The sequence below is a fragment of the Eucalyptus grandis genome, chromosome 6 (genome assembly GCF_016545825.1).
Source record: "Eucalyptus grandis isolate ANBG69807.140 chromosome 6, ASM1654582v1, whole genome shotgun sequence".
NCBI classification, from domain to species: Eukaryota; Viridiplantae; Streptophyta; class Magnoliopsida; order Myrtales; family Myrtaceae; genus Eucalyptus; species Eucalyptus grandis.
In genome coordinates, this window is record NC_052617.1 from 27,053,224 (window position 1) to 27,069,011 (window position 15,788).

The window sequence follows — 15,788 nt, forward strand, 5'->3', positions numbered from 1 at the left end:
GGGGCCTTTTCACTTTCCCTTTTTGGATCATTTGGGACATCCTCCTTGGTAGAGGACTTTTGTGGGGATGCTTGAATCACCGATTGAGAGGTTCCTTCGACAAGTGTAGGAAGTAGTGCCAATGTTTGAGTCTCGGTAGAAGCAGACATAAGTGCTTCGAGTATCGCCTTGCCTTGTGTCATCAAATTCTAGTTGGTCATGCCCTGAACTACTTTTTCTTTACGTGGATGGATTTTGAAAGTTGTAAAGACAACCAACTGCATTGAGGGGGCGGTAGGTACAACTGTTTTTTTTTTTTTTTTTTTTTATACCCAGGAAATCTCGTCAGCCGTTCTAGCCTTACAGCCGTACATAGCCGCCAGGAAAACCCTGGAGCAACGCTAGCGGAGAACCCACCACCCCGACGTCACGCTTAAGTCACCGATGTTTCCACTAGGTTTCGACCCCCCACCTTTCCCTTAAGGTTGAGGTTTCTTATCCATCATAGCCACCAAGGCCGGTGATTACAACTGTTATTTCCTTATCGGTTCATAAACATGACTCAAGGGTCTTGGCAGTAGCTGTGCTGCTCCCTCTGTGAAAGATGGCAAGGTCGTGCTTGCGGTTCTTGATCCTGCATGTTCTCCAACTTGTTGAGATAGGGGAACACTTTGGCACTGAGTTACCTTAGTGGAATCCTTACGTTAGTCATAGAGATTAATATGCGATGGTCCTCCTTTGGACGCTCTTACCATTATTGCCAACGTGCGAAGATGTAAACGTCATCCACAATAGCATTATAAGTATCTTTCATCATTTTTAATAACCAAGACAATAATGCAGCAGCTTTTACCAAACATAACAAGACAACATTGGCACAAAAAGTATGCACTTCAACACAAAATAGCACAACACAATTATAATCGGAGAAAATGACATAAATGATTCCTGAACTTTAATCAAATGCATAATATGATCTATAAACTTTTAATTTATTTAATGTGGTCTTAAAACTTTAACTCAATGTGCAATATTATCTTTGAATTTTTATCTATTCAATATGATTCTTAGATTTTTAGTACATGTTTAATTTAGTCATTGAATTATATAAAACTATTCAATGTTGTCAATTAATGGAAGAATAATATTAAAAATATTCATATAGTTGAGGGATTAAATTGAACGATTACCAAAAATCTAGAGATCAAACTAAAAATTCAAAAACTATATTACACGTTAAAGTAAAATTTAGAAATCATACCGAACAAATTTAAAGTTTAGAGTCTATATTATATATTAAATTAAAATTCAGAAATCATTTGTATCATCTTCCCTTGTAACTACAAACGTTGTTGGGCACGATATATCGGATTAACCAATTATTTGCACGAATTGGGACGGTCGCCCCCAAAGATCGAAAAGAAAAGAAGCTCCACTCGAAATTTGCCAGCACTATCCCCTCCCCCAAACGCCCCCAAACTTGAAAGCCAAACCAAATGTCGCCATCGGCGCCAATTTCCTTCCCACATTTCAAACCTTTTCCCCGAGATCGTGCAGCCATGGCCGCTTCAGGAAAACTCCCATGCACGGCGAGGTAGTCTGTAAAAGTTAGGGCTTTTCCTCCTCCCCGAGACCGCAAGAAGAAGAAGAAGAAGAAGATGAACCAGGGCGATCTCCACAAGGTATGGGAAATCAAGGCCCTGAAGAGGAAGCCTGCGGAAGACGAGGCCCGGAAGATCCTCGACCGGATCGCCCACCAGGTTCAACCCATCATGCGCAAGCGCCGGTGGAGGGTGAAGCTTCTCTCCGAGTTCTGGTACGATTTCGCTGCTTTCCCGCGGTAGCGTTCCGATGCCCTAGAATGCCAAATGGCGTACCTTTGATTGACGAGCGAGTGATTGCCGATTGAGAATTTGTGTGGGGTGGTAGCCTGTGTATGTGGGTCGTGTGGAATTCTGAATCGCTTTTCTTGATCCGTAGGAGGTATGATTCGTTATGATGAATGCGTGGTGTTAATTGCAGTCCAACGAATGGGCGTCTCCTGGGTTTGAATGTGGGTCGTGGGGTGCACGTGAAGTTGAGGCTTCGCAGGCCGAATAGAGACGGTGATTTCTATCCTTATGATCAAGTCCTCGACACGATGCTTCATGAGCTCTGCCACAATGCGCACGGCCCTCATGATGCCAAGTTCTACAAGCTCTGGGATGAACTTAGAAAGGTCGGTCGTCAGAAAAGTTTCTGTGTCCTTTCAGGTTATTAGGATAGATGCACTATATTCTGACATGTACTTGGTGGTTTGGGCATCGTGCATTGTGCTGTCACAATGCCCTCACTTATATTCTAGTCTACTTGATATACATTGCGATGCCAATCACAGGAGTGCGAGGAGTTGATGGCCAAGGGAATAACAGGCACCGGCCAGGGTTTTGATCTTCCCGGTAGGCGTATTGGCGGTTTCTCTAAACAGCCACCTATTTCATCACTACGGCAAACTTCTCTGGCTGCTGCAGAGAGGAGAGCAGTTTTGGGTTCGCTCCTACCATCTGGACCAAAGCGTCTTGGCGGTGATACTAGCATCATGGTACTTAGTCCAGCACAAGCAGCTGCGATGGCTGCAGAAAGGAGACTGCAGGATGACATCTGGTGTGGTTCTCAATTGGAAGATGGCGGGGATAGAGAAAGTAACCCTGATATTCTGCGAAATATTGAGAATGAAATTGAAACCCCTGGAATATCCCGGCTTGATAATGCAGGAAGCCAAGCTTCGGATTTGATCTCTCGGAAAAGATTTCGTGATTTGAATGAAGCTTCAGCTTCAAAATCATCCAGCAGTAATGTGGATCAGAATTATGTGGATTTAACAGGGAATGATGAGACATGTGGGGCAGCAGATGATCTTAGCTGTGCACATCAGAGAAGAAAATTTGAATCAGATAATGTATTGCATTCTAAATCCAAATGTCATTTGGGGAATGCTTCATCTAGTATGCCATCCAATCTGACTTCTCAACCAGGGCTTAAGGGCACTACTAAAGATCCTTCAATTGAGCTCCTTATGTGGGCATGTGGAATATGCACTTTATTAAATCCCGTGAGTATTATGAATTGTAAATGAATGCCAATGGTTGATTTATTAGATATATTGTTCTGTGTTGTTTTGATACTTTCAGTCTTTTCATATTTGCATGTTTCTCCTTATAATTTTTTTTTCCCTGTCTGTTAGATCGATCAATCTCAATTTGTTTTCTTCCTTGCGGTTGAAGGTTGCATGTGCAGTTGCACTTCTCTTTTCCTTGCCCATCATTTGGTATTAAAACTACTCATAGTTGCTAGATGTGTTAAAAGGTTTTGCTTTACAAGCTGTTTCCTTGTTGGTTCACTCAAAGATTTGGCTTCATCTGAAAGTGTGAATAGGATATAAACCTAAAAGATTAATTGAAGCTCTGTAACTTGTTTGCACCCCAATGTGACTTTACGTAACTTTATTACATAATGCAGTCAATAAAGTTTTATTGAGGTGTGACTAGCATTGCCTCATTTTCATCACATCAACCAGATTTATGGGAAATCTATCTCTTTTGCTTCATCCCTTCTATAACTCTTGTATAACTTGTGCATTTGGCTTTATTTATCATGGTTTCGTGCAGCCACTTGCTCCAATCTGTAAGGTTTGTGGTTCGGAAAGGCTCAAGGATGAGGGCCCCAAATTTAAGTCCTGGTCCTGTAAATTCTGCACGTTGGATAACAGTGTCGAGTTAGAGAGATGTTCAGCTTGTGAGCAGTGGAGATATTCACATGGGTCTCCAGTGTCAGCAAGAGCACCATGTCGGGGTGATTGAGAGAGTATGTCATGTTGGCGGTATTCCAGATCCTACTTTCTACTGGGAGGTAATTGTTGTGCACTCTTCTGTCTGTGTTATGGCCAAGCAACGTGAATAGCCAACACTTAGCTATACAATCACCGTTTTTTCCCAGAATTTGTGTATATATAGATTCGAGGAGAGTGATTTTGTGCCTACTCTTGCTTTGAATAAAAAAGGAAGCAATATGGAAGATGTACACTAATGAGAGATCCAACAGCTAGGTCGGCACAGTTTTATTTGCAGCATGAGTAATCTGAGCTGATGTTTCCTACTGGAAAACTGTAAGACCAAAGTGGTCCAGGCAGAGACTTAGAAGTGTTATTTAGTATGAAACTGGTGGTGGATAAAAGATTTTATAAATATTAAAAAGTCAATAGTGAATTTGATCTATGACTCTGGCTAAAAGTTGGACTGTGTTTGTGTTCTTCCGACTTATTGAAGCTCCATTTATTCAAGATTTTTAGATTGCCAATTGATTTTTGTAAGTTTGAAAGGTTGGCTTGGCATCCTTTCAGCTTATGCATAAGAATAAAAGCTACTAACTTATGATAGAACTAGACTTAAGAGCAAAGTGATTTTCCATTCCATTGTCAATATGGCTGCAACTTAAAATTCACGAGATTAAAAATTATCCACATTTTAATCATAGCTCCTGCATATGATTATTGTGATAATGAGGTGCTCTATTGTTGAAGATCAGCAAAATTTATGTGCTGGTGTGCGGATTCTCAGATTCAGTTCCTTTAAAAGAGGGAAAGGAAAGTAATTTGAGAATCTTATGCCTCCAAATTCATTTCTTGCACGAGAACTCTGGGAAATAAGACAATGTCAAGTTTGTTTTTTTCTGAATACCCTGTCGCTAGATAGATAGATGGCATGAGTTCTGCCTGATGGTCGTATATGGCTGCTTCAGCAGCTTTTTCTTTGTTCTATAAATGGATTTATGCTACTTCAGCACGTTTTTATTTGGTCAGAGCTGCTTCAGCACTTTGAAGAGGCATCTCTTATTCATTGATTGAGCCAGGCCCCAAAAGAAGACATAAACCATTAATTTCACTTACAATACTAGATGTATGGACTAAGAAGAATAATTTGAGATAGCTCTGGCTTATTATGAGAGGCTGTGCATGAGAAGTGTATAAAAGCTAGTTTTCACAGTAAGAAGATGACGAGTTTTCACTGATCATTAATTAGAGCATCTTGTGCTTTATTAGGAATTAATGAAACATTGCTGTGCTTGTCAATGTTATTGATAAGATACTTTTCCAAACTTTAGCATTCCAATGCTATTTAGAAATATTGACATTTTTGCAGCCGTCTCTGTCATAATTTGATGGCGGTCTCAGTGAATGCCATAGTTTACTGAAGCATGGTCAATGCAGATCCTGTACATCCAGAGTCATGCTGCTGATAATGGGTCCAATTGTTCAGGCCCGTGCAGAAGTTGCCTTTCACGATAGGGATCTTGGCTTGAAGGAGCTATTGATTGACTGGCAAAGAGAGTGACTTCAGAGTTCAGATCTCTCATTAACATTAGGCCCACATGTAGATAAAAGGTATCAGTTTTGAGAGGTCATCATCTCATGAAGATGCACAAAAGCTTTAGCCAAATTGTGAGTGCACCTGTCACATCACCACATCACCACATCACATGACTCATGGCTTGTTGATATTTCTTTTTCATCTTCACGTTAACATATAAATTGCTTCAGTGTGTTGGGCCTTTTGCTTAATTGAAAATCTGGTGTTGGGGTCAAAAACTTGATTTGGCTATCCAGACCATTGAAGGCAGGAAGATGATGATTGGCTAGCAATGGTCCAAAATGAGATCTCTCTATTTTTGGCATGTGTGTTTGGTTTGTTTATCATCAGATTTGCTGTACTGGAGTTATGTGATATATGAGTGGGGTATCAACCACTTCGTCGTCTTCTTAGATCTGGGGTGACGGTCTTGCAACTGTTGGTCACGGTGAAGGGGTGATTGTGAAAATGAAATAGATGGATGCAATTGGATCATTGATGATCCAACTGTTGAGGATGTTGCGGAACTAATCCCCAACAGTTGCACGTAATCTGAGTATGAAAAACATGTGAAGAAGTTTTAATCTCTCCATGGATTCTGATGTTTTTATTTCGTACTTGTTTTGATTTCCTTTTAAGATTCTCTGTTTCTTGAACTAGATTATAAGAGCTTCACCATTGTTTTCTTTTTAGTGAAATGGGAATTGAAAAACTACGCACTCTTGTCTTTTCATGCCATTTCCAAATTTATTGTTCACCTTTTCTAATTGAGTGAGGAATGAAATATGATCAATTGTTTTATAGATGGTTTTGTAAAGCATTTTTCACTTTTATTTGATTTCTATTCGTTTTTCTTTTCCATTGGGGGGGCGGGAGTGGATCAGGACCACTCAATCATTCAGTGTGTAATGGGTCCCCAACCCTCTCCCCTCCGCACCCACCCGGGGGGGTGGTGTGGTTCCCCTCCTCATCATACACACAAAATGTTTGTGCAAAAACCAATTCACGTATTTCCCCCGCATATAAACGTATTATTTCGCAAATGGTGCCATGCCCCAGCTCCATGGCGAGCACGGAACGAGATGCTCTTTTGCCTTTAAAGAATGTATCGATGCACATCCTCAATTTGATAGTCCGGGTTGATTGACTTCATTTTGTGATTCAAATGATTTTCAAAGGATTCTAGGGCAGCCATAAACACATGAATCTCGACAAAAAAAATAAAATAAACACATGAATCGACTGCCGACATTTCTCCCTGTTAAGGCAAACCTGTAAACAAATAAGATCAAATTGGTTACTAAGTTTAGTTCGAATGATAAGCGTCTATGCTTCTCGCAACGCAACAAGCGCTCCCTTCATGAATAGCCTGAAAGCCACATGGAATGCTCAGGAATGTACGGAGCCGCCAGAGAAAATGACTTGGGCGAGATGCATCAACTCCTTTTTATCGGTAGATGATGGAGCGTCGTATCCCATAATTTAAGTAGCTACTCTTCCATTTTCTCTCTACTTTTTGGACGATAGGGACATTGTTTCAGCGCAAGATGGTCCACTCCACTTTTTTTTTTTCTTGGTCGGTGTCCACTCAACTTTACACAGTGATATCATCTCCACCCCAACTTTTTATCTAAATTCTCTCCATGCTCAATACCAATTTTTATGAGCCGAAAGAAACTCCCTAATTCGAGCACTGGGGAAAAAATTGCTATGATCCTCCCAAATATAGGCACTCGTTTTCCCGAGAAAATCGTGGTTTCCATGAGAAGTCTGGTCGTAGCTCCATCTTCATCGTGTGTTTGTAAGGCCTCTCCTGGCTTCTCTCTCAAGACCCGATTCTCTATCCACAATCACCTCCGATCCTTGCGCGCATCTCTCCCACTCCCACCATCACCATTGCCATCACCCTCGTCTTCCTCTCAAACCAAGCCACCCTGGCTTCACCACTCTGACATGGCCGCCTGTGTCAACGACGCGCCGAGAACAGAGAATCGCAAATTTACCCGCGACTCATGCCCGGGCGAGCGCGGATACAGCCTCAGGTTCGCGAATTTGTTCCGACCCAGAATTTCTAGCCCCCTTTCGAGCGTACCCGTTTTGCAGAACCGAGGAAAGACCACGCACATCAGGAAGGTCGTCGACGACTTAGACGAAGACAAAGAAGACGTGTGGCTCCGGATGCGAGAAGAGGCCCGCTCGGATGTTTCTCATGAGCCCATACTGTCCAACTACTATGAAAGCTCGATACTTTCGCAGGACTCGCTCGAGAGCGCGTTGGCTAGTCATTTGTCGATCAAGCTAAGCAATCCGAGCCTTCCCGGGGGGACTCTGTATGAGCTATTTCATGGGGTGCTGGCAGAAGATCGAGAAATTGTCAAGTCTGTGAAAGAAGATTTGAGAGCAGCTCACGACAGAGACCCCGCTTGCGTGAGCTATGTGCACTGTTTTTCGAACTTTAAGGGTTTTCTTGCGTGTCAGGCTCACAGGGTGGCTCACAAGCTGTGGTCACAGGGGAGGCAGGCCATTGCGTTGCTAATACAGAACAGGGTCTCTGAGGTTTTCGCGGTGGACATCCATCCTGGAGCGAAACTCGGGCGAGGGTTGCTCTTCGATCATGCAACAGGCCTTGTTGTTGGCGAGACGGCTGTGATTGGTAACAACGTGTCGATTTTGCACAACGTGACATTGGGAGGGACCGGGAAAGAGTCCGGTGACCGGCACCCGAAGATCGGTGATGGGGTGTTGATCGGGGCTGGGACTTGCATCTTGGGGAACATCAGGATTGGAGATGGAGCGAAGATTGGAGCCGGGTCGGTAGTGCTAAAGGACGTGCCCCCGCGGACAAGTGCAGTCGGGAACCCTGCGAGGTTGGTCGGAGGCAAGGAAAACCCAGTTAGGCTTGATAAGATGCCTAGCCTCACAATGGACCACACCTCTCATATATCTGAGTGGTCAGACTATGTTATTTAGCAAGGACCAAATTCAGATGCATTTGAAACGTTTAGTTGATCCTGGATCGTGTGGTTGTTGGTGCTTACTATTTGCTGCTGCTAAATTGGCAACATGTAGCAGTGACCACGCAACTTAAGATTTCATAGGTTTGTAACGTGCCTGGCCTTTCATAATTCAGTGACAGGGCTAGTTGATGAGCATTTTCTCTATTGAGTGCGTGGTATGTATATTTGTCGTGATAACACATGTGATGCTGTGTGGCATATGACATGGCACAGCTTGAACTTTGTTGCCAATTGTACTTTCTAATCTCGGATATATTTGTTATGATTCAATCAATTAACTACAGAAAGGACTGGAGTGATTTTTCTCAAGAACCTGCTCTCCTGCAATGTCAACCAATGTTGATTGTTTCGAAGGGCCAGTTTTGCGAGCTTAGTGGATTAAAGAAGAAATTGAAATACTCTACATATAAGAGAAGGAATCGAATTAAAGCATGATCCAAAAGAGTCACCTGCCATAGCCTTTTCTGCTCAACGGTTGAGTTATATATGGAACGTGGCCCAGGCAAGGCAGAAAAACATTTCTTGAGGATCCCATCGGAATGACGATTCTTGACCTACATGAAATCATGTCATGGAGTTAATTAAGTTGGAGTTTTAGGTGGAGCCCTCCACTGAAAATCATGTCTTACAGTTTATACAGAAGTGCAATATTAGATGGTTGTGCTGGGGCCGTAGGCAATCTTAGAACAAACTTGTGTAGCAGGTGGTGTTGGTATTGTGGTAACTGTGTCCACATCCACGAGAACAAACCGTTTTCTTTTGCTTAGGTGAAAATTCTTAGTAATTAAGCCAAATTCATGAGTGTCCTACATATGTGCCTCTTGACTATTCGTGTTTCCATATCTAGTTTTATGTTTTGTGAATTCCTAAGAATCTATTTCCGTGAAATGCTAGACATTTTTTACAAGTCATTTAAGAGTAAGACTCATGTAACAAGTCGGTATAAAGACAAGTCCTATGATCATTTTTGATAGAGTGAAATAAGATGAAATAAAAGCAAAAAGAGGTAAAGTCTATTCATCTCATTCTCTTTTTTGAGTCGAGTGAGTCGTAAGCTTTTTCACCTTCAAATTGTCCCATCAAATTGGCATCAAATTATACGATTTATGATCATGACCTCAACAAACACTCAACTTCATCTTTTATACACTCGTCTTACCAAAGAAAACTATGGTAATTGGGCTGTTGGAATGAAAGCCCTACTAGGCACTTATCGTATATAGGAACTTGTCAACACAGACTATGATGACCTAGAAGACGAAGCCACCTTCAATCAGAATCAGAAGACCGCCTTGGAGAAAGTTTGAGAAAAGGATGCCCTGTCAGTTATCTAAGAAGCTTTATATGATACTGTGTTCGAGAATGTTTCGAATGCTACTACTTCTAAGAAGGCATGGGAGATCCTTCATAACACACACCAAGGAGTACAAAAAGCTAAGAGGATTCATCTTCAAACTTTGAGAGACAAATTCGAGGCAATCCATATGAAAGAATTTAAATCAAATGTTGATTATTTCACAAAGTTTTGGTGATTATCAACTAGACAAAAGAAGTGGTGTACATGTTCTAGATGGTCGAGTTGTTGAGAAGATTCTTCTGTACTTAGACATGAAGTATTGATCACATTGGCGTTGCAATGGAAGAGTCCAAGGATTTAGGTGCCATGATGATTGATGGGCTTGTGGGTTCGTTGCAAGCCCATGAAGAAAGATTAAGAAGAAATAAGCATAAGTTGGAGGAGGAAGTGTTCTAAACTCGTTTGACCATCCAAGATGAGAAGGACCCAAAGTAGAGATCTTGTGAAATTTGAGGGACTAAATCAAGATCGTGGTCGAGGTGAACACTGAGGTTGCTTTCGAGGTAGAGGTTGTGAACAAAATAGAGAAGATATTGCTTGAAATGATAGTAGATGTCAAAATCAAATAAGTGTTCATGGAAGAAGAAAGAATTTGAAAGGCCAATGATATGGTGAATCTAAAATTTGATGTTATTATTGCGATGAATTTGGTCATTATACGTCCGATTGTTGTTGCAAAGGAAATAGCGGAGCAAAAGAAAAAGACAAATTTGGTGAATGATGCAGAGCAAGTTCTTTTACTGCCATTCAAAAAAGATGAAGGTGAATAAAGTGATACTTGGTACTTGGACATTGGTGCAAGCAACCACATGTATGGGTGAAAAGAAATGTTTGCCAAGTTAGATGGGATAATCAAAGAGGAAAGTCTCGTTCGATGATTATTGTAAAATTCTTGTCGAAGGCAAATGTATAATTTTGATTTATTTGAGGAATGGTATACATCGGTTTATTACTAATGTTATTATGTACTAAAAATGTCAAGCAATATCTTGAGTTTTGGACAGATCTTGGAGAAAGGCTATACTGTCCACATGAAAGATCTTAGCCTTGTGTTAAGAGACCAAAATAAGAAACTGATTGCAAAAGTGAGGATGTCGAAGAACATGATATTTATTCTAAATATATATATATATATATATATATATATATATAAATGAAATGACTCAAAGCTTATAGGCATGCATGGATAATCCTTCACAGTTGTGGCATTTGAGGTTCGGCCATCTCAATTTTGGTGGTCTTAATTTGCTTTCACGCAAGAAGATGGTTTATGGTTTAGCAAATATTGATCATCCTAATCAATTATGTTTCCAAAACTATCTTCCAAAGGAAACAACTTATTGCGCATAGAAATCACTTGAGTTAATTTATTCTAATGTGTGCGGCCCAATAGTAAATATCAATATTTTTGTTACTTTTATTGATGATTTTACTCATAAAACTTGGCTTATTTTTGAAAGAAAAGTAAAAAAATCAAAAGTGTTTGACACTTTCAACCAATTTAGGAACTTAATTGAAAAGAGAGTGGCTATTTCATCAAAGTTATGAGAAACGATAATGGAGGAGCATTCACTTTAGCCATATTCAAAAAAAATTGTGAGGATCATGGTTTTTTATGTTTATTGACAGCTCCATATTCTCTTCAGCAATATGGCGTGGCCGAATGAAAAAAATAGGACAATTCTTGATATGGTCTAAAGCATGTCGAAAGGCAAAAACTTGTCCAAGGAACTTTGGGATGAAGCTATTATGTTTGCAGCCTATCTACAAAATGGGTGTCCACATATGGACTTGAAGTCATAACTCCACAAGAAGTATGAAGTGGGAGAAAAGTAAGTGTTTCGCATTTGAGAATTTTCAAAAGCATTGCCTATGCTCATGTCCTAAACCAGAAAAGATCGAATTTAGAAGACAAGGGTAAAAAGCCAATTTTTATCAGGTCAACTCATCATTGAATGCCTACAAATTCTTTGATTGAAAGTGTATATAAGCATAAATGTCAAGCTCGATGAAGAAAGCAAATGAAAAGACAATCCAAAAGATAAAATGAATGCTCATGGTAGCTAATTAGATTTGAAAGATAACTCTTCACCTTCTTCTCCAATATCTTTTTCTAGTCCATTAGCACCAACTTCTTCAAATGGTGTTGATGAACCATTAGTACCAAGATTAGAGATTGTCTAAGCTTTATGAAGCCAACAATGAGCTTTACCTTGTATACCTTCTTGCAGATTGTGAGTCACTTGTCTACGATGATGCTGTGAAAAAGGAATAATTAAGGAAAGCCATGAATGAAGAAATTGAAGCGAGATAAGTACATAGAAGTGCCAAAAATTGTGTACAGCATTCATTTTAATGCAAAATTTTTTCGAGAGTCCATTTAAGTGCCAAATTTTTTGAAAAACAATTTATTCAATGTCAACTCTAATCTATTTGGTATTAATTTTTTAAGTTGACATGGCTCATTAGAAGGTCTAATAAGCATTAAAGCAAGAAACGTCATTTAGTAGCTTTCCCCTAAATAAAAATCCTAAATCGCCAAATTGAAAGAAAGCCCCAATTTCAAACCCTAACCGGCCATTGAATGAATTCTCTCACCTCAATCCACCATGTTCCGGCAAGCCACAAAGAAGCTACTCCATCGGCTCATCCCAACCTCCACCGCCGTGAGGGCCCATCCCGCCCCTTATTGGGAAAAGAGAAGATCAAATCTCAGCTTCAACTTTGATCCGAACAAAACAGAACGGGAGTCGAACGCTACCTAGAATATGGATGATGATGGAGTTGCAATATGTGATGAGATCAAGGACATAAAGTTCGACTATAATTGCCGGTGGGAATCAAAGCAAACAAATAGATTTCGGGAGCAATTTCATCACTTCGTAACCGGCCGCAAAGCAGAGTAAAACAGAGTGCACCTCGCGCTCTTCCGGAATCAATTGTTGGTGGCTGCGAACGAAGGTCAAATCTAGCAATAGTGTGTTGAGCCGAATTCGAGTTCTTTAAGGATTTCGTAGAAAATTGGTCATTTTCGGAAAATATTTTCCCATAAGTCATTTTCTAAAAAAATGACAATATTTTCTAGTGTTTGGTTTAAACTTAAAAATGTTTCGAAAAATATTTTCTGGTATTTGGTAAGGAGGAAAATATTTTCTAAGACTTTACCACTTAGGCATGCATTACTTACCAACCTATAAATCTATCAAATATGAACTTGCTTTTAAATTCAGGCAAACTTGCTTCATATCTTTGTTCCATCATTGTCACAAAACATTCATCTACTCTAAAAAAAAATGTTCATATGGATTTTCAAAAAAAAAAAAAGAAAAGAAAAAATAAGCGAAGCATGTATAGCCCTAATGGGAATCTTCTAATTGAGTGGCACGTTCTTCCCTTGTGTTTTTTGTGTTTTAATAAACAAAAGAAAAAATAAGCAAAGTATGTAAAACCCTTTGCTTGAGCAATGTACAACTGCAAGGTAAAATAAATAAAGAAAATGATAAGCAAGAGTGCAGAGCACGAGCTTGAGATTGACGAGCTCGAGATTCGCCTAGCGACGGCCGACGACTAGCCAAGAAAAAAAGAAGATGAGAAACAAAGAAAAGAAAAAGGAAAAAAAAAAGAAGAAAAGAAATAGAAAAGAAAAAGGAAATTAAAAATAATTCGAATTAAAAAAGAAAAAGAAAATTAAAAAATAATTTGAATAAAAAAAGAAAAGAAGAAGCAAGGGGAGGAGGAAGTGATGATTTGTAGAGACGTGAGATAAGAAAGATTAAGTGAGGAAAACGTTTTCCACTTTTCAAAAGTGGAAAATATTTTTCCCTAATCTTGAAGAATTTTTTCCTTTAACGGAAAACATTTTCCCAAAATAATTCATTTTTCATAAAACGAACGCCGGAAAATTCAGAAAATGTTTTTTCCGGAAATTATTTTTCATAAAACAAATGGAATCTAAGTATTCAAATCGCAAAATAGAGAGTGGAGCAAGACAATTCCTGGCACATCGATAATATTCTGACAACTAAGGGTGGATGACGATTTGGGAGCTCCATAACATCGAGAGCTTTTGCTTCATGATGGTTTTATATGAGATGGGCTTAAGGTCCGTCCGCCCATGTTGGGCCTAAAAGCCCGGCCCACAAGAGTAGGGCCCATGGATGAAGGGGCACGATTAATTGTATTTTAGAGGGTACATATATAAAGGAGGAGAGAGAGGGAGAATGCACCTCTTGGCATAATAACGCATGTACGTTTTCCTCTCCCTCTCTTTTCTTCCAAACGCTTAAGGCGACGCCGTTTTCCCTTCAAGGCGAATTGACATCATCGGATCAGAATTTCTTCCTCGATCTTCAGCATTGGTGTCTAATCTGTGGCTAACAAGGTACGCTCGAATCCATGGTGTGCTTTACGATTAGTGATACGTGTTTTTCCGGGCTTCGTCTTCCGCATTGCTTTAGGGGTTCGATTTAGTGTCGAATCCGGTTTTTCGGGGATCCGTTATTCCCAACATTGGTATCATAGCCCTAGTTCACGTTTTCCCGACCTGTTTGATGTTTTTTGATTGATTTTTCACGAAAATTTTCGGCCGTACGGATCGGGCGAGAAATCCCCACACCTGAGCGTTGTTCCTCCATTTTTTTCGAGTTTCTGTGACTCGAAATCAATTTCTGAAGGCACAGGGTGAAATGGCTTGTCGAGGCGAGTTCGGCGACATGTCGTGCGCCGCCGGGAGACGCCGCACGCGCCTACACGCACGGCTAGAAGCCGCTGCGCATGGGCGCGACGCGCCCGAAGCGCTGGCATCGGCTAGCGTGTGCGCCACACGCGCCGGTCAGCGAACCGGAACGTGCGCGACGCCGGCGGCGAACCGGCAGCGCCGGTCGGTGGACCGACGCGTGCTGACGTCAGCATGACGTCACCCAACGGTCGGTAACACTGGGATGACGTCATCGATGACGTTAGCGCCGACGACGGTTGGCCGGGCGGTCACCGGCCGACGACCCAACTCGACCCGACCCGCGGACGCCTGGCACGTGCGCGGCACGTGCGGTCGGTTCGTCTGACCCGGCCCGACCGGTCCGACGTCCGATGTCTGGCGACCGTTGACCGTTGACTGTTGACCATTGACCGTTGACCGTTGACTAGAAAAAAAAGAAAGAAAAGGAATTTGTTTCTTTTTTCGATTATGTCTATGTGGGTTAGAGGTAATCCATTTTTTATTCTGCATTTGTTGCATGAATCATGGAAAATTATGTATTTTCCATTTTGTTTATTGTGGATTATAAGTGATCCATTTTTTGGTTCGCATTTGTTGCGGGAACTATGATGCGTTATGCACGGATACCTGCAATCCCGAGAATGGACGAAGGAAGAGCTAGACTAAAAAGGCTGATGAAAGAATTAGTTGATTATCGGTGGCTTGATGGTGATTTAGTATCACACATGGTCAGGGTCAATCAAATGATACAGGAAATCATCTGGAATGGTTATCTTATGCCGGATTTTGAGAAGGTGCTGGCTTTGATAAACACTCTTCCACCTGAATGGCAAGCAGTGTTAGATCGGCTATGGGAGGTCAACGTGGTCCCGGATTATAGAAGGTTAGTGTAAGCTTTTGTAAGAGAGTACTATAGGATTGAGTTGGCCAAAACTTCAACCCTTAGATTGAGCGCCACATGGCGTAGAGTAAATGCGCCTTGGTGGCGACATGAAAGCTCTCCAAAAGTTTTTCCATGGTTGGCAAATGTGCCTTCAGTTTTCTCAGATGTTTTGACTGATAGATTAGAAGGGACTTTCTCTATTTATTTCTTAGATTAGTTTGAGATATTTTTTAAGTGTGAATATCTCTTTCTATGTTGATATTTTTCTTTGTATATATTACTTAGTGTAATGGATTGTTGTATTAGTTGAAAGCATTATTATTTAATTGGATGTCAATTATCTGTTGCTTTATGTTATTGCTAATTGCTGTGGGTAGTTAGCTGTGGGTAGTTCATAGAAGTTTTTGTAACTTCATAAAATTTATTTTGCATAAGACAATTATATTAATAA

General features: G+C 40.7%; 2 protein-coding genes across 4 annotated transcripts; both read left to right on the top strand.

The window, feature by feature from the left end:
* The first annotated feature begins 1,396 nt into the window (after positions 1 to 1,396).
* Positions 1,397 to 5,953, top strand: LOC104449138 (DNA-dependent metalloprotease WSS1). Of its 3 annotated transcripts, none has more exons than XM_010063173.3 (5): positions 1,397 to 1,795; positions 2,002 to 2,197; positions 2,357 to 3,070; positions 3,627 to 3,867; positions 5,157 to 5,953. In XM_010063173.3, exons 1-4 carry the CDS (start codon positions 1,638 to 1,640, stop codon positions 3,816 to 3,818), a joined length of 1,260 nt encoding a protein of 419 aa, XP_010061475.1. In that variant the 5' UTR covers positions 1,397 to 1,637; the 3' UTR covers positions 3,819 to 3,867; positions 5,157 to 5,953. The 3 variants fall into 3 exon arrangements, with proteins under 3 accessions (XP_010061475.1, XP_010061473.1, XP_010061476.1); XM_010063171.3 differs by having other exon boundaries at positions 1,398 to 1,795; positions 5,225 to 5,953; XM_010063174.2 differs by having other exon boundaries at positions 1,664 to 1,795; positions 1,960 to 2,197; positions 5,225 to 5,953.
* A 954-nt stretch (positions 5,954 to 6,907) lies between these two features.
* Positions 6,908 to 8,667, top strand: LOC104449139 (serine acetyltransferase 1, chloroplastic-like). The gene has a single exon (XM_010063175.3). It carries the CDS (start codon positions 7,026 to 7,028, stop codon positions 8,331 to 8,333), a length of 1,308 nt encoding a protein of 435 aa, XP_010061477.1. The 5' UTR covers positions 6,908 to 7,025; the 3' UTR covers positions 8,334 to 8,667.
* The last annotated feature ends 7,121 nt before the right edge of the window (positions 8,668 to 15,788 follow it).